Source organism: Chamaea fasciata, unplaced genomic scaffold (assembly GCF_029207755.1).
Source record: "Chamaea fasciata isolate MVZ Bird 193981 ecotype frontalis unplaced genomic scaffold, bChaFas1.0.hap1 SCAF_2, whole genome shotgun sequence".
Taxonomy (NCBI): domain Eukaryota; kingdom Metazoa; phylum Chordata; class Aves; order Passeriformes; family Sylviidae; genus Chamaea; species Chamaea fasciata.
In genome coordinates, this window is record NW_027094087.1 from 109,443,539 (window position 1) to 109,455,322 (window position 11,784).

The 11,784-nt window shown below is 50.5% G+C and overlaps 1 protein-coding gene across 3 annotated transcripts; it reads left to right on the forward strand.

Moving 5' to 3' along the window:
- Positions 1-1,715: 1,715 nt before the first annotated feature.
- NYX (nyctalopin) lies at positions 1,716-11,784 on the forward strand. 3 transcript variants are annotated; one of them, XM_066177523.1, is made up of 5 exons: positions 1,716-1,745; positions 5,260-5,323; positions 5,468-5,554; positions 5,688-5,788; positions 9,342-11,784. In XM_066177523.1, exons 3-5 carry the CDS (start codon positions 5,490-5,492, stop codon positions 10,739-10,741), a joined length of 1,566 nt encoding a protein of 521 aa, XP_066033620.1. In that variant the 5' UTR covers positions 1,716-1,745; positions 5,260-5,323; positions 5,468-5,489; the 3' UTR covers positions 10,742-11,784. The 3 variants fall into 3 exon arrangements, with proteins under 3 accessions (XP_066033620.1, XP_066033623.1, XP_066033622.1); XM_066177526.1 differs by lacking the exons at positions 1,716-1,745; positions 5,260-5,323 and having other exon boundaries at positions 5,472-5,554; positions 5,738-5,788; XM_066177525.1 differs by lacking the exons at positions 1,716-1,745; positions 5,260-5,323 and having other exon boundaries at positions 5,536-5,554; positions 5,662-5,788.

Sequence of the window (11,784 nt, forward strand, 5' to 3'; positions counted from 1 at the left end):
CATCCACAGAGCGGGTGGTGAAGAATCCTCCTGCAGGATTACTCCTGCAGGCAGCCTGCTGTGAGGCAGCTGCCAGCTGCTGTGCCCTTGGGCTGGGTTTGGGCACTGTGACATGCTCTCAGTCCCCAGCCAGGTGTCCATCAGGAACCTGTCCCCACTCAGAGCACTCTGTGATGGCAGCCCCTGTGTGTGCGTGTGTGTGGTGGGGACATGGCTCAGGAGGGAGGGTGAACGGGGCTGGGGTGAGCTTGAGGCCCTCCTGGCTGAGGATACACAGGGAAGACCTCGTGGGGGGAACAACAGCAGCTCTTCTGTCCAAGGGGTGTCTGGAAGTGGTGTTGGTCTTCTGCAGGGCTGGGACCAGGAGAAGGCAGACTGACAAGGACAGGGCACAGCAGCCTGAGGGGGCTGGACCTGCTGTGATGGAGCTCTGGATCTTAATGCCTGAGCAAAGTTTGGTGGCCTTGATGCCTTGGGGAGGTTGACCTGGAACAGAGACTGGACAGAGCTAGAGAATAAAGTAGATATTTATTAAAAGGCCTTTAGGATACGCCTTGGGCAGCACAAGAGCCTGGCCAGGGCCACACTCAAGATGGACCCAAAATGGCCACAAAATGGATGACCAGTCATGAGGTTTCACACTTTCATAAGTTTTGGTCCGTTTGCAGGTTGGGGTTAATTGTCCAATTACAGCTTCAGGTTATGAAGTTCCGTCTTTCTTGTTGCTCTCTTCAGTTCTCTGTTGTTTATACCTTTTGGGCCTGAAGCTTATAAGGGTTGTCCTTGCTTTCAAGCTGGAAAGGGATTGTTTTGTCTACCTACCCTGTGAAGAGAACTTACTGACACTTAATATGAAGCTCAGAACTACACTCCTAGGCGGCACAGAATCTGAAAAACATGAAAACTAAAACTTAAGGCGTTGTTTCCCCTGGTCTACACAAAAATGAAACCCCTGCCTGCAGATGGAAATCTGTCCTCTCTTCTGAGCAAGGGAAAGCTCTTAACTCCCTGCTCTCCAAGTGCTGGTTGGCTCCTCAGCTGCTTCTGCATCTCCTGTGAGCAGCCACATCACACATGTACCAAGTGCTGTTTCTGGTGACGGCGGAGGCCGTGCTGAAGCTGCAAACCCCAGCACAGCCACACTGGTCCATCCTGTCTGCTCAGAGTTCTGTAATCCTGCCACAGGACACCTCCTCCCTGCCCAGACTCACCCCGGTTGTGGCTCTGTGTGACCATCCTGTGTGAAACCTGGTCCCACAGGCAGCGCTGACAGCGGGAGCTCTGCCGAGATATGCTGAGGCAGCTCCTTCAAAGGTCACCCCGGTGATTACAGCACAGGAAAGGCTCAGCTGTGTGACACAGCTGTGGCTGTGACAAGAGGGGAAGTGTGCACCGAGCCGTGACCGCTCTTAGAGGAGCTCAGGAAACCAAAGCCTGGGGAGGGCGGAGGGGCTCGGGTGCTCTGTGGCACGGGGAGTCACCCCAGCACTGGTGCCATGGATGCAAGCTGCTGATGGAGATAAAAGCCAGGGGAGTGAGGATGTTTGGCCACCAGAGTCAGGCCAGCAGCTCTGCTCCTTCACTGCTCTGAGGAAGACAGCACTTGGCTGGAAGCACCTGGATGTGCAGTGCCTGGGCTCCAGCTAATCCAGCACTGGTGTCATCAAAGCTGCACGTCCTTGGCTGTCTTGCCATCCTCTGTCAGAGAAGGTGAGCCCTGCTGAGGGCTGCGGTGGTGCCCACAGGTAAGTGGCTGAAGTGGGTGAGATGAGACCTCTCGCCTCCAGTTAGGTAAAATGAGTCCCACCAGCTGTTCTTGGACAAACTTGGAAAATCATGGGAATATTTTAATCTGCGAGAAGCAGTCACCAGTGATAATTTAAAATCATATCAATGTATATTAGACATAGGAGCTACCTACAGATCCTTAAGTCACTACCACATGAAATGCCCCTGGCCATGAAGAAATGAGTTTTTAGAAGCAATCTTTGCACTGAGTCTGCACAGGATTGCCCTGCAAGGCTCACTTGTCCTCACTGCCAGCTGATAAAGCTGTGCCAAGGTTTATGTCCCCCACAGCACACACCTCTGGAGCAGAGTGGATTCCTTCAGTCAGGATTCAATTCTCCAAATTATTTTGGTGGAAGATCAAATATAAACATCTATTGATTTTTTTTTTTTTTCAGTGGCAGCATATCTCTGCAGCTTTCTGGTCTTGTCTCCACTGATCTGTTGACTGCTGACTTCTCTGAGTTCCCAGAGATTAAAAAGAGCAGGATAGATCATGAGGAGGAACTCTTGGTGGCAAAAAAATTTAACAGCACAGAGCTGCAGTGGCACAGTCTGTAGCTTCTGAGCCTACTTCCAGTCTGGCAGCCACAGCAGCTTCCCAAAACTGAACATCTCTATTATGCTCAACCCGCAGCATTAACCAGCCATGAGTCATGCTCTAAATAATGCTCAGGTGTGGTTTAGAGCCCAGGTTTGTTTTTTTAGAGAGCACATGCTGGTCCCCTTTATGCACACTCTGGTGTTTAAGTTTTCCTACCTAGGATGACTGGAAACTTCTCCTTTTCAGGCCTCCATCTCACATTGTCATGCCCTTTCGGGGCCAAGGGTTATCAGGAAATGAGTCAGGAGTCACCAGGAGTTCACCAGGGCACTAGGTGCCCTGCCTGCTGCACCTGCAGTGCTCTGCTGAAGCCACTCACAGGGTGATGCTCCCTGACTTTCCTAGAAATTGGAACCTCAGTTGCCTCCCAGCTCCCCAGCCTCCCCCCAGCATACGCTGAGGTGTTGACGTCTTTGTGCTGGGGGCTGGAGGTGTGCAAGGCTCCTGCCCGTGGATGGTGCAGAGAAATACAGTGCTGTGAGCCGGGGAGCTGCTGCTGCTGGGCAGGCAGGAGCTCTGGGTGTGCCAGCACAGTGCGGCTGGTGAGGCTGGGGCTGGGAGGGCTCATGATGGGCCAGGCCCCGGCCTCTTCCAGCTGTTTTACCTCCAGCCACAGCAGGAAAGCCAGAGTGGGGCTGGGCCAGCTGCAGTCACTGAGCTGTGCGTGTGCGGTGGATGCTGAAGGCACAGCTGCTGTCAGAGGCTCCTGCAGGAGTAAATACTGTCTGTGCTGGTCTCCGGTGAGGCTGCCTGCTGCAGCAGCTCTCTGAGAGGTGTTCCCTGCCAGTTTTCCTCCAGCTGCTGCTTCAGCAGCATTGCCTCACCAGCACTGTGGCTGCTGATCCCGCAGTAGGCACCCACTGCCACTGCCCCCCACCCCCAAAAGGGGCTGCTGAGATGCTCACAGCTCCCAGGTTATCAAACCCACCAGTTTGATAACCCCCAACCCATCAGCCCCCACCCACCCGCTGTGCACAGCAGAAGTGTCCAGTGACCTTCATTGGGGATGTGTTTTGTCAGTCCTGCAAGCTGCCTCTCTGAGGGGGTGGTCCTGCTGGTGACAAAAACACTTCCCCAGGCTCAGTGGTCCTTCACGTCCCATCCCTCCAGCCCTTAGATGTGCACAAGGAAGAAGAGCAGCGAGGCACAGGGGAGCCCCCAAATCTCACAGAACTGTGGTGCCCTGGTGCAGACCAGCCCCTCCTTGCTCCCTGTGAGCAGGTTTAGTGTTGCTGTGTAAACTGCAGGTCTAATCCCCGGGGAGCTGCCAGCTGCTCAGCCACCAGTTTGTCCCCAAGTCCCACACACCCTCCTCGCCTGCTGCCTCCCCCCGTGCTGACAGCACAGGTGCACCTGGGGAGAGGCGTGATTCCTGGTACCCCTGATAAGGCTCTTGCAGATACTGGGGAAGAAAGAAATAGGAATAGCGCTTTCTTCTCTTCCCCTGTCAGTTTATCCACGGCTCAAAGGTCAGTGATCTGCTTTCTCTGATCGGGTAGGTTGTGCCTTCCTGGTATTCCCATGGGAACCAGGGCTTCCACGGCAAACACCAGCTGCCCCAGCACTGGTGAGGACCCAGCTGGTGCTGGTTCTGTCACCACAAGGTGTCCAGCAGCTTCAGTTCTGTGGTGGAGGCTGCAACGTGCCCGTCTGTGGCTTTGCAAATCTCTTTCCTCCTCTGCAAAACAGCACGGTGCAAAGCACTGAAGCGCAAAGCCGGAGGGTTTATTACGGCAGGTGGTGGGGAAAGGCTTAAAATCTAAAATTCAGCTAAAATCTGTGCTCTATGGGACACCCCCTGCCCTCCAGCCTGCCCCCAGCTCAGCCTGCTTACACACTCTTGGGACAGACAAATTTCCTGAGGTGCCAGATGTCTTAAGGCTGAGGGGAAGCCAAACCAAAATAAAACTGATGTAGCTGGGTGCTTTAATTTGCAGAAAGAGCTGTGCAGCAGCAGGCTGGTTCCCAGCTGAATCTTTCTTGCTGTATCAAGCATAAATTCATCAGGTATTCCATTTCCTGGAAAAAAAAAAATAAAGCAGAATAATTCACTTGGAAATAAAGAGTGGAGCTATTTTTCCCTCTGACATGGTGAATGCAATTACCTAAGGCATGGGAGGCTGAGATAACTCACTTATTCAGCCCCCACTCTCCAAAGAAACCATCATCGTTCTGTCAGAAAAGGCTTTAAACTTCAATTCACATCCTGAATGCTAAAACATCACCACATACAGAAGCTGTCCTTACGATTTCCATGCACCAGCTGCTGCATCACAAGGAAAACACACTCAAAGACAGGCCAGAATTTATTATTGTCAAGGCCATATACACAGTGCAGGTTCGCTGCGTTTGCTGACTCTTTTCCCAATGCTGTTGATGTCTCCTTGTCCTTCAGGAGCAATTCCTAGCGAAGCAAAGCACACAGGCACACTGTTAGTAGTGTGTGAGCCACACTGGGGCTGGGAAAATGTGCTTGGGGGTTGAGAGTCTCAAGCTGTGTCTGTTTGGAGAGCTCAGTGCAGGCAAGCCATAAGCCTGTGATTGCCCCCAAATTTAATTCCATTTAGGCAGCACTCTCCCACCTCTTCTTCCATTACATAATGGGGAGTGGAGTAATGACTTTCAGCAATGCTGTTTGAGTGGCAGCAGTCCAATTCTGGACTGTAATTTTTTTTTTTTTAATGGTGGGGGGAGAGCAGGTTGGCAGAGGGGAGAAAGCATCCGTTTGGTTTGTCTGCAATCCCTGTTTCGCTGTGGGAGCTTTAGAGGACAGACACATTCTTCCATCTCCGCTAATCCTCCTCTGATACAGAGGATTTTCCTGCCATTAAATGATAGCTTGTGAGAAAAAAATGCCAACTTTTCAGAAGCTGACTCTGGCTGAGGGCAGGCTCATGAGCAGGAGGGAGGACACAGCCACTGCCTGGCCAGGTAAGCAACGCATCCAGAGGATTTCTGTTGGGAATTTTGGTTTCCATGATTTTGGTGCTAAGCTGGTTGCACTCCTCTGTACCAGCACCTATTTCCTGGGGATAGAGCCAGTGTCTTACTGTTGGTGATCCTTTCCCACCTCAGATGACAGGAATCTGCCTTTGGCATGGCATGTGGGAGGAATGTGGATGAGGTCCTGAAAAGCACAAAGCTGCAGGATTCCCTGAGAAGGTCAGTGGTGGAAGAAAGATACTCACCAGGAAGGTGCTGGGGACTTCTTCAGTTTGAAAGTGTGTGAGAGAAGAGTGTTTTTCCTTCATCTTCCTTTCTAAACATAGATCTTTTTGTGGAAAAAATGATGCAGGGAAATGACAGAGGATGAAGCCCATCTCTGTTCCTCCTGTGTGCTTTTAGATCCCTCAAGTTTGCTTGCCAGACCTGAAATGCCACTAGAGAATAATCAAGGTAATGTTTGCCATCATTCTAAATGGTGAGTATACTCTTATTCTACATTATCCAGTAGTGGATTAGACAGATCAGTTGGAAAGGTGGCAGTTAAATGTTCAGTTATTGCAATCATCGTCTCTTTACCCTTCTTAAGACTCTGCAACCTTTATTTTTTGTTTCTTTTCCTTTGGTCTCTCACTCTTTCTTCCAAATACTGAGTTACTGTAGTATTTAAAAGAGCAAAAGATATCATCCATGGGAGGAAATTTTTTTATTCTTTAATGAAACAAGTATTTTTGACCTTACTGCTCTATTTCACCCTTTTGCTCAAACATACATCTCATTTTGGTGCTCAAATATGTCACTGAGTTGCCGAAAGCTTCCAACTGCTGCCCTGTCTGTGAACATCCTTTTTTAGGGAAGGGGAAGAAGTAAGGTGGGAAAGATGGGAATGTTTCAGGCTACGTTGATCAGAGGAGATCTCGCCAGCGGGGAGGAGCTGATCTCTTTTGCCCTGAGCTTCAGCTCTCCCAAGGGTTTCTTAGGGTCCTGATGGAGGAATTTTTTCAAACTTCCTTTTCAGGAGGAAGAGGGGAAATTTCCCTTAAAGGCTGCATTGCTGAGGGGTTTCTCTGAGCTCCTGTTGCTGGGGGGATTTTTTCTCACTGGATGGTCCTCCCGCTCTTGCTTTCCATGTCCTGCACATTGCAAAGATGCACTTGTAAATAGAAATCTTAGATGTCTGCTGTGAAATGCCACTAGCAGAAGACCCATATTTGACACTCGTGTATAAGGAAAACAGGCTGGATACAGTTTGGGGGCAGACATTTCCTTTATTGAGTGATTAGAGAAGCAGGGAGGGGAAGGAGGGGATTTGGTTATCAGCAGGCTCATTCCAGCACTGCCCACCATGTGCACAGCAGTGGGTGGAAGTCTGCTCTGAAGACCAGGAATGTGACTGAGCTTGGGGCACCTGGAGCTGGACATGGAGCTTGCTCAGGTCAGCCTTACCTCTAGGACAGCCTATGCACAAATGCCCCTCTGGATGTCACCCTGAACCCACACAAGGCTCCCTACCAGCAGCAACACTTGCATCCATCATTTTCCAGACAACCACCTGCAGTCAGACATTCGGGAACAGGCAAATCCTTAATCTGTCTGGCCCTCAGTTTATGTAACTGCCTAACAAAAACAACATATGCCCCTGTTGGCACGCAGAGGGTGGACTGGTGCAGAGGGGAGCAAATGAGGCAGCCCCTAGGCAGGCTGCACAAAGAAAGAGCAATCTCAGACCAGCAAATTGTCCCCCTTCTTGTCCTTAGACTCCAGCTGTTGTCAGGGGGACTGAAGGGGACTTTCCTTCAGCTGTGGCTGTTAGATAAGGGCATGGGAAAAAGGGGAAGAGCAGACAAACAAAATGACAACCTGTCTAAAATCCTTTCCACCTCCCAGAGTCCTTCACTATCATTTATCCTTGAAGTGATGTTGTTTTGCTAATTCTCCAGTCACAATAGTGTGCCCAGGCATGATGAGACCTGAATGCTGATGAAGAGGCCACAGCTCATCCTTTTGTGATGCTCTCTCTGTGTATCTAAATAACTTTCCTACATGCAATAAGCAGAATGGTTTGAACAGACCCAGGCTCCAGGGCAGCTCCTGGGTTGATGCCTTTCAGCAGAGACTTGCCCAACAACTGTTTTTTCAAGTCTCCTTTACACAGCCAGTGTACACCCCTAAATACAATCCCATGCATGGCGTTTTTAGAAAGGATGGAGGAAAGGCAGAGCAATTGTAGCCCAAACATTTGTCCTGTACATTAAAGCCCTAAGGACTGCAAAAATAAAACTTGATGCTTGAAGAATCTGATGCTTCTGGGCATTTTACCTCACAAGTCTATCTTACTAAAAATGCCCATGGGAATAGAGCTGTAGTGGGCAATCACCGTGCTGCCAACCACAGGGAGAGGCAGCCCAGCTGCTGGGAGCTTCCCCCTCTGGACACTCAGCAGCAGTGTGGAGGAAACCCCCCCTGATCCCAGCAGTGCAGTAATAGAGGTGGCTGTTGGTAAAGCTGTTGGTATCCCACGTTTTGCCGGAAATAAAAAGAAGAAAAAGATTATGTTTGTATGGGAGCTAACAAACTACAGCAGAAAACCAGTCAGCAGCAATAGCACCATTTTGTGCTTGTGACTACGTGGAGATCACTGGTGTGGCTGCTCATCTTGTTGAGGAGAAGGTAGGATGTGTCTGGGGGAGCAATTAAAAAAACTGCCTTCAGTTCTTCCTCTCTAATGAGTTTATTTTCATGGAATCAGAGAAGGAGTTGTGCTGGAAGGGACCTAAAAGATCATCTCATTCCAAGCCCCCTGCCATGAACAGGGACACCTTCCAGTAGCCCAGGTTTCTCAGAGCATCATCCAACCTGGTCTTGGACACTGATAGGGTTGGAACATCCACAGCTTCTCAGGGTACCCTGTGCCTGTACCTCACCACCCTCACAGTAAAGAATTTCTTCCATATATCTAACCTAAATTTCCTCTCTTTCAGAGGGGAAAAGCATTTTGCATTAAAAAAAAACAAAACACTTTTCAGATTTTTTTTTTGACTGGATGTTTTTCCCCCACAAAAAAATCCTGTCTGTGGAGGCTGATGTCTCCCAGTCCTTTTGATCCTTTTTGTTCTTCTTTCATTTCTCCCAAGAGCTTCCTTCTCTTCCTTGTTGTTCACCCACCTGTGTGGGACTAACCTGGGAGGAAACAACGGCCTTGCACCTCCCATGTCAGGCTGATAAAGGACGAAGTGGCTGCTCCCATCAAACATAATGGTGACTGTCTTGAGAACTGGCAAAGCAGCAGAAACTGTGCTGGAGATGCAGAGTTTCTCATCTGTGATGAGATCATGAAGCCAGCAGTTGAACAACATCTCTTAGCTTGTTTTTACTCACGCTGTTGTACCAGCACACAGTGGGAATGTGTTTTCAAACACAGCATTTCATCTCCTTGAGAGCTGAGAGTTCCCCTTCCAGAGCTGCACCAACTCACAGCTCTGGTGGAGAAGCATTAGGTTGAAAGCATAAAAGAAAGAAAGAAGCAAAAAAGTATGAATTTGACACACTTGAGGCAATTAATTGATCTCCTCTGCCCATTTCCAGGCTCAGCACACACTGCCCTACCCTTTTCCACACCCAGGAATGCTGTAACCCACCCACAGCTGCTGGCCTTCAGTGCACTTCTGCCTGCTCCCTGGACAAACCATGTCCCCACCAGGCAGCAGAGACACCCCAACAGAGACACTTGAGAAATACTGAATTCTAGGCAAGCTCTGTCTTGGGGAGAGGAATTAATCAGATATTATGTTCTAGGTGACACATATTCTCAGCAGGTTTAGAAACCCCAGAAGATTTTTAGGAATTTTACACAAGAGCTCCTCAGTCCAGCACTGGTGTACAGGTGGCAATTACCTTGGCTAGAAGGGAGGAAAAGACAGCGCAATTTCTTTTTACCGCTGTGACGAATTAATTTGTTAATGATGCATTGTTTTCTCTCCTGCCCCCACCTCCGTGGGGACGGCAGTGATCCTTTGGGTCCCACAGGTCCATGGGGTGTGGGCCTGCGTGCGCTCCTGCCCTCCCAGCTGTGTGTGCACCCCGGAGAGGAGCTGCTCCGTGCTCTGTGACCGCGCCGGCCTGGGGCAGATCCCCAGCGAGTTCCCCTGCGAAGCCTCTTCCATCAACCTGGATAAAAACAGCATCAAGTTCCTGTCTGAGAGGGCCTTCGGGACGCTGCCTTCCCTCAAGTCCCTGTCTCTCAACCACAACAACATCTCCTTCATCACGCCGGGGGCGTTCAAGGGGCTGCCCAGCCTGACGGAGCTGCGGATGGCGCACAACGAGTACATCCGCTACCTCCACACCCGCACCTTCACCGCGCTCCGCCGCCTCGTCAGGCTGGACCTGGCCGACTGCAACCTCTTCAACATCCCAGACAGGATCTTCATCGAGCTGCCTGCTCTGCAGGAGCTCTTCTGCTTCCAGAACAACTTCAGAAGGATCCCGGGTGCCATCAGGGGCATGGAGAACTTGACCCACGTGTACCTGGAGAGAAATAGGATCGAAGCGGTGGCCTACAACTCCCTGCAGGGCCTGACCAAGCTGAAATACCTGAATCTGCAGGACAACAGGATAAATGTCATCCACGAGCGAGCTTTTCAGGGCTGTCAGAGGATGGAGTACCTGTACCTGAACGACAACTTGATCAGCGAGCTTCCAGAAAACTCCTTTGATGGCCTGAGGCGCCTGAAGATGCTCAACCTGGGGGGGAATTTTCTCAGGAACATTTCCAACACCTGGTTCCGGGACTTGGGGGAGCTGGAGTTCCTCTACCTGGACCGCAACAGGATCAGCTACATCGAGGAAGGGGCTTTTGAGAACCTCACCAGCCTGGTGGCCCTGCACTTGAACAGCAACAACCTGACGACGCTGCCCTTCTCCGTGTTCGAGCCCGTGTACTTCCTGGGCCGGCTGTACCTCTTCCGCAACCCCTGGGAGTGCGACTGCCGCATCGAGTGGCTCAAGGAGTGGATGGAGAACTACAGGCTCGTCAGGGATATTCCCTGTGCCTCCCCCTCCTCCGTGGCTGGCACCGATCTGACGGACGTGCTCTTCGAGAGGTCTCCCGAAGGTTACTGCCTGGACCCGGCGGAGCTGAACGTCACGTCCGAGGGGCCGACCCCGAGCGGGGAGCCTTGGTCTACCACAGAGAGCAAGTTCAACAGCCTTATCTCCAAACTCCTGCTCCAGATGGGCCTTCCCGAGGAGGTGGCGAACGCCACTGAAGTGTACAGCAACACCACGCAGCTGGACGGACAGACTGAAGGGGTTTCTTCAGGCGTGGGGGAAGACAGAAGCGAGGCTGACTCCTCCTCCTTGTACCTCCCAGCACTTTTTACAGCGATTGTTCTGCTGTGCAAATAGTCCAAGGGCTGGATGGAGCAGGGGTTCTGCTTAAGAATTTAGACCTACTTAGGCATCAGAGGAAAGTTTTATTGTGGGCCTCTGATACGTAACAGGCTCCAAACTCTTGCCGGTTGGGTTTGCTGGATCTGGCTCCAGATTCCCCCGGGAGCTGGTGAGGTCTGGGTCCCACTCTGGGTGACAAACCTGCCCTGTGGGTGTCCCAGGGAGATGAACAGCACTAAGATTGAGTTTTGCCACAGATGTGTGAATTTCCCTGCTGGGAATGGAGGGAAGAGGGCTCTGTCTGTGGGGTGTTTGTTCCATTGGGCCAATGGAAAACCAAGGTGACTCAATTTCATGAGAGCAAGATGAGGCTGCAAAACCGGGCCCCTCCTCACGTCCTGACAGACACCCACAGCCACAGCAGGCACTGCTGAACAACGGGAAACTATTCCTGATTTCCCCCAGCGGGTGCAGGAGAGAGCAGGGCAGCCCTGGGCAACACCCAGGGGTGCAGCACTCGGCCTCGTGAAAAGGAGGAGAGCGCCCAAGAGGGCACCTGCCCCAGGCAGATCTGGGATGGGCACAGTGTTTTGGCTGTGACCACAGGCAGGATTTTGATCCTTTCTCCCCCCAGTTATCCTGGCACTGGTGAGGGAGAACCAGATGGACCAGTGCTTGTCCAAATATTCTTTGTTGAAGCAAAGCTACTTAAACTTAACCTACTTATTTCCATAATTTCAATGTGTTTAATTTTTCAGTGAATATATTGTTTCAAGGAATAGATTTTTTTTTTTATTTGTAGATTGTTTCATGGCATGACAGCAGGGGCAGAGCATGGCGATAACAAATGCAACCAGGCCCTATGAAATATTTTGTATTTCCACCACTAATATGTACCATGTAGTGTGTCATATTATGCCATACTGATAATTTTCTTTTATACAGCATCTTAAGTGTTTTATCTTTGAAATCTTCTATGAAAGCTGCTAATATGACCAAAATGAATGATGTTTTATGTATCAAAGCATATTAATAAAATAATCTGATATTTTACTCAC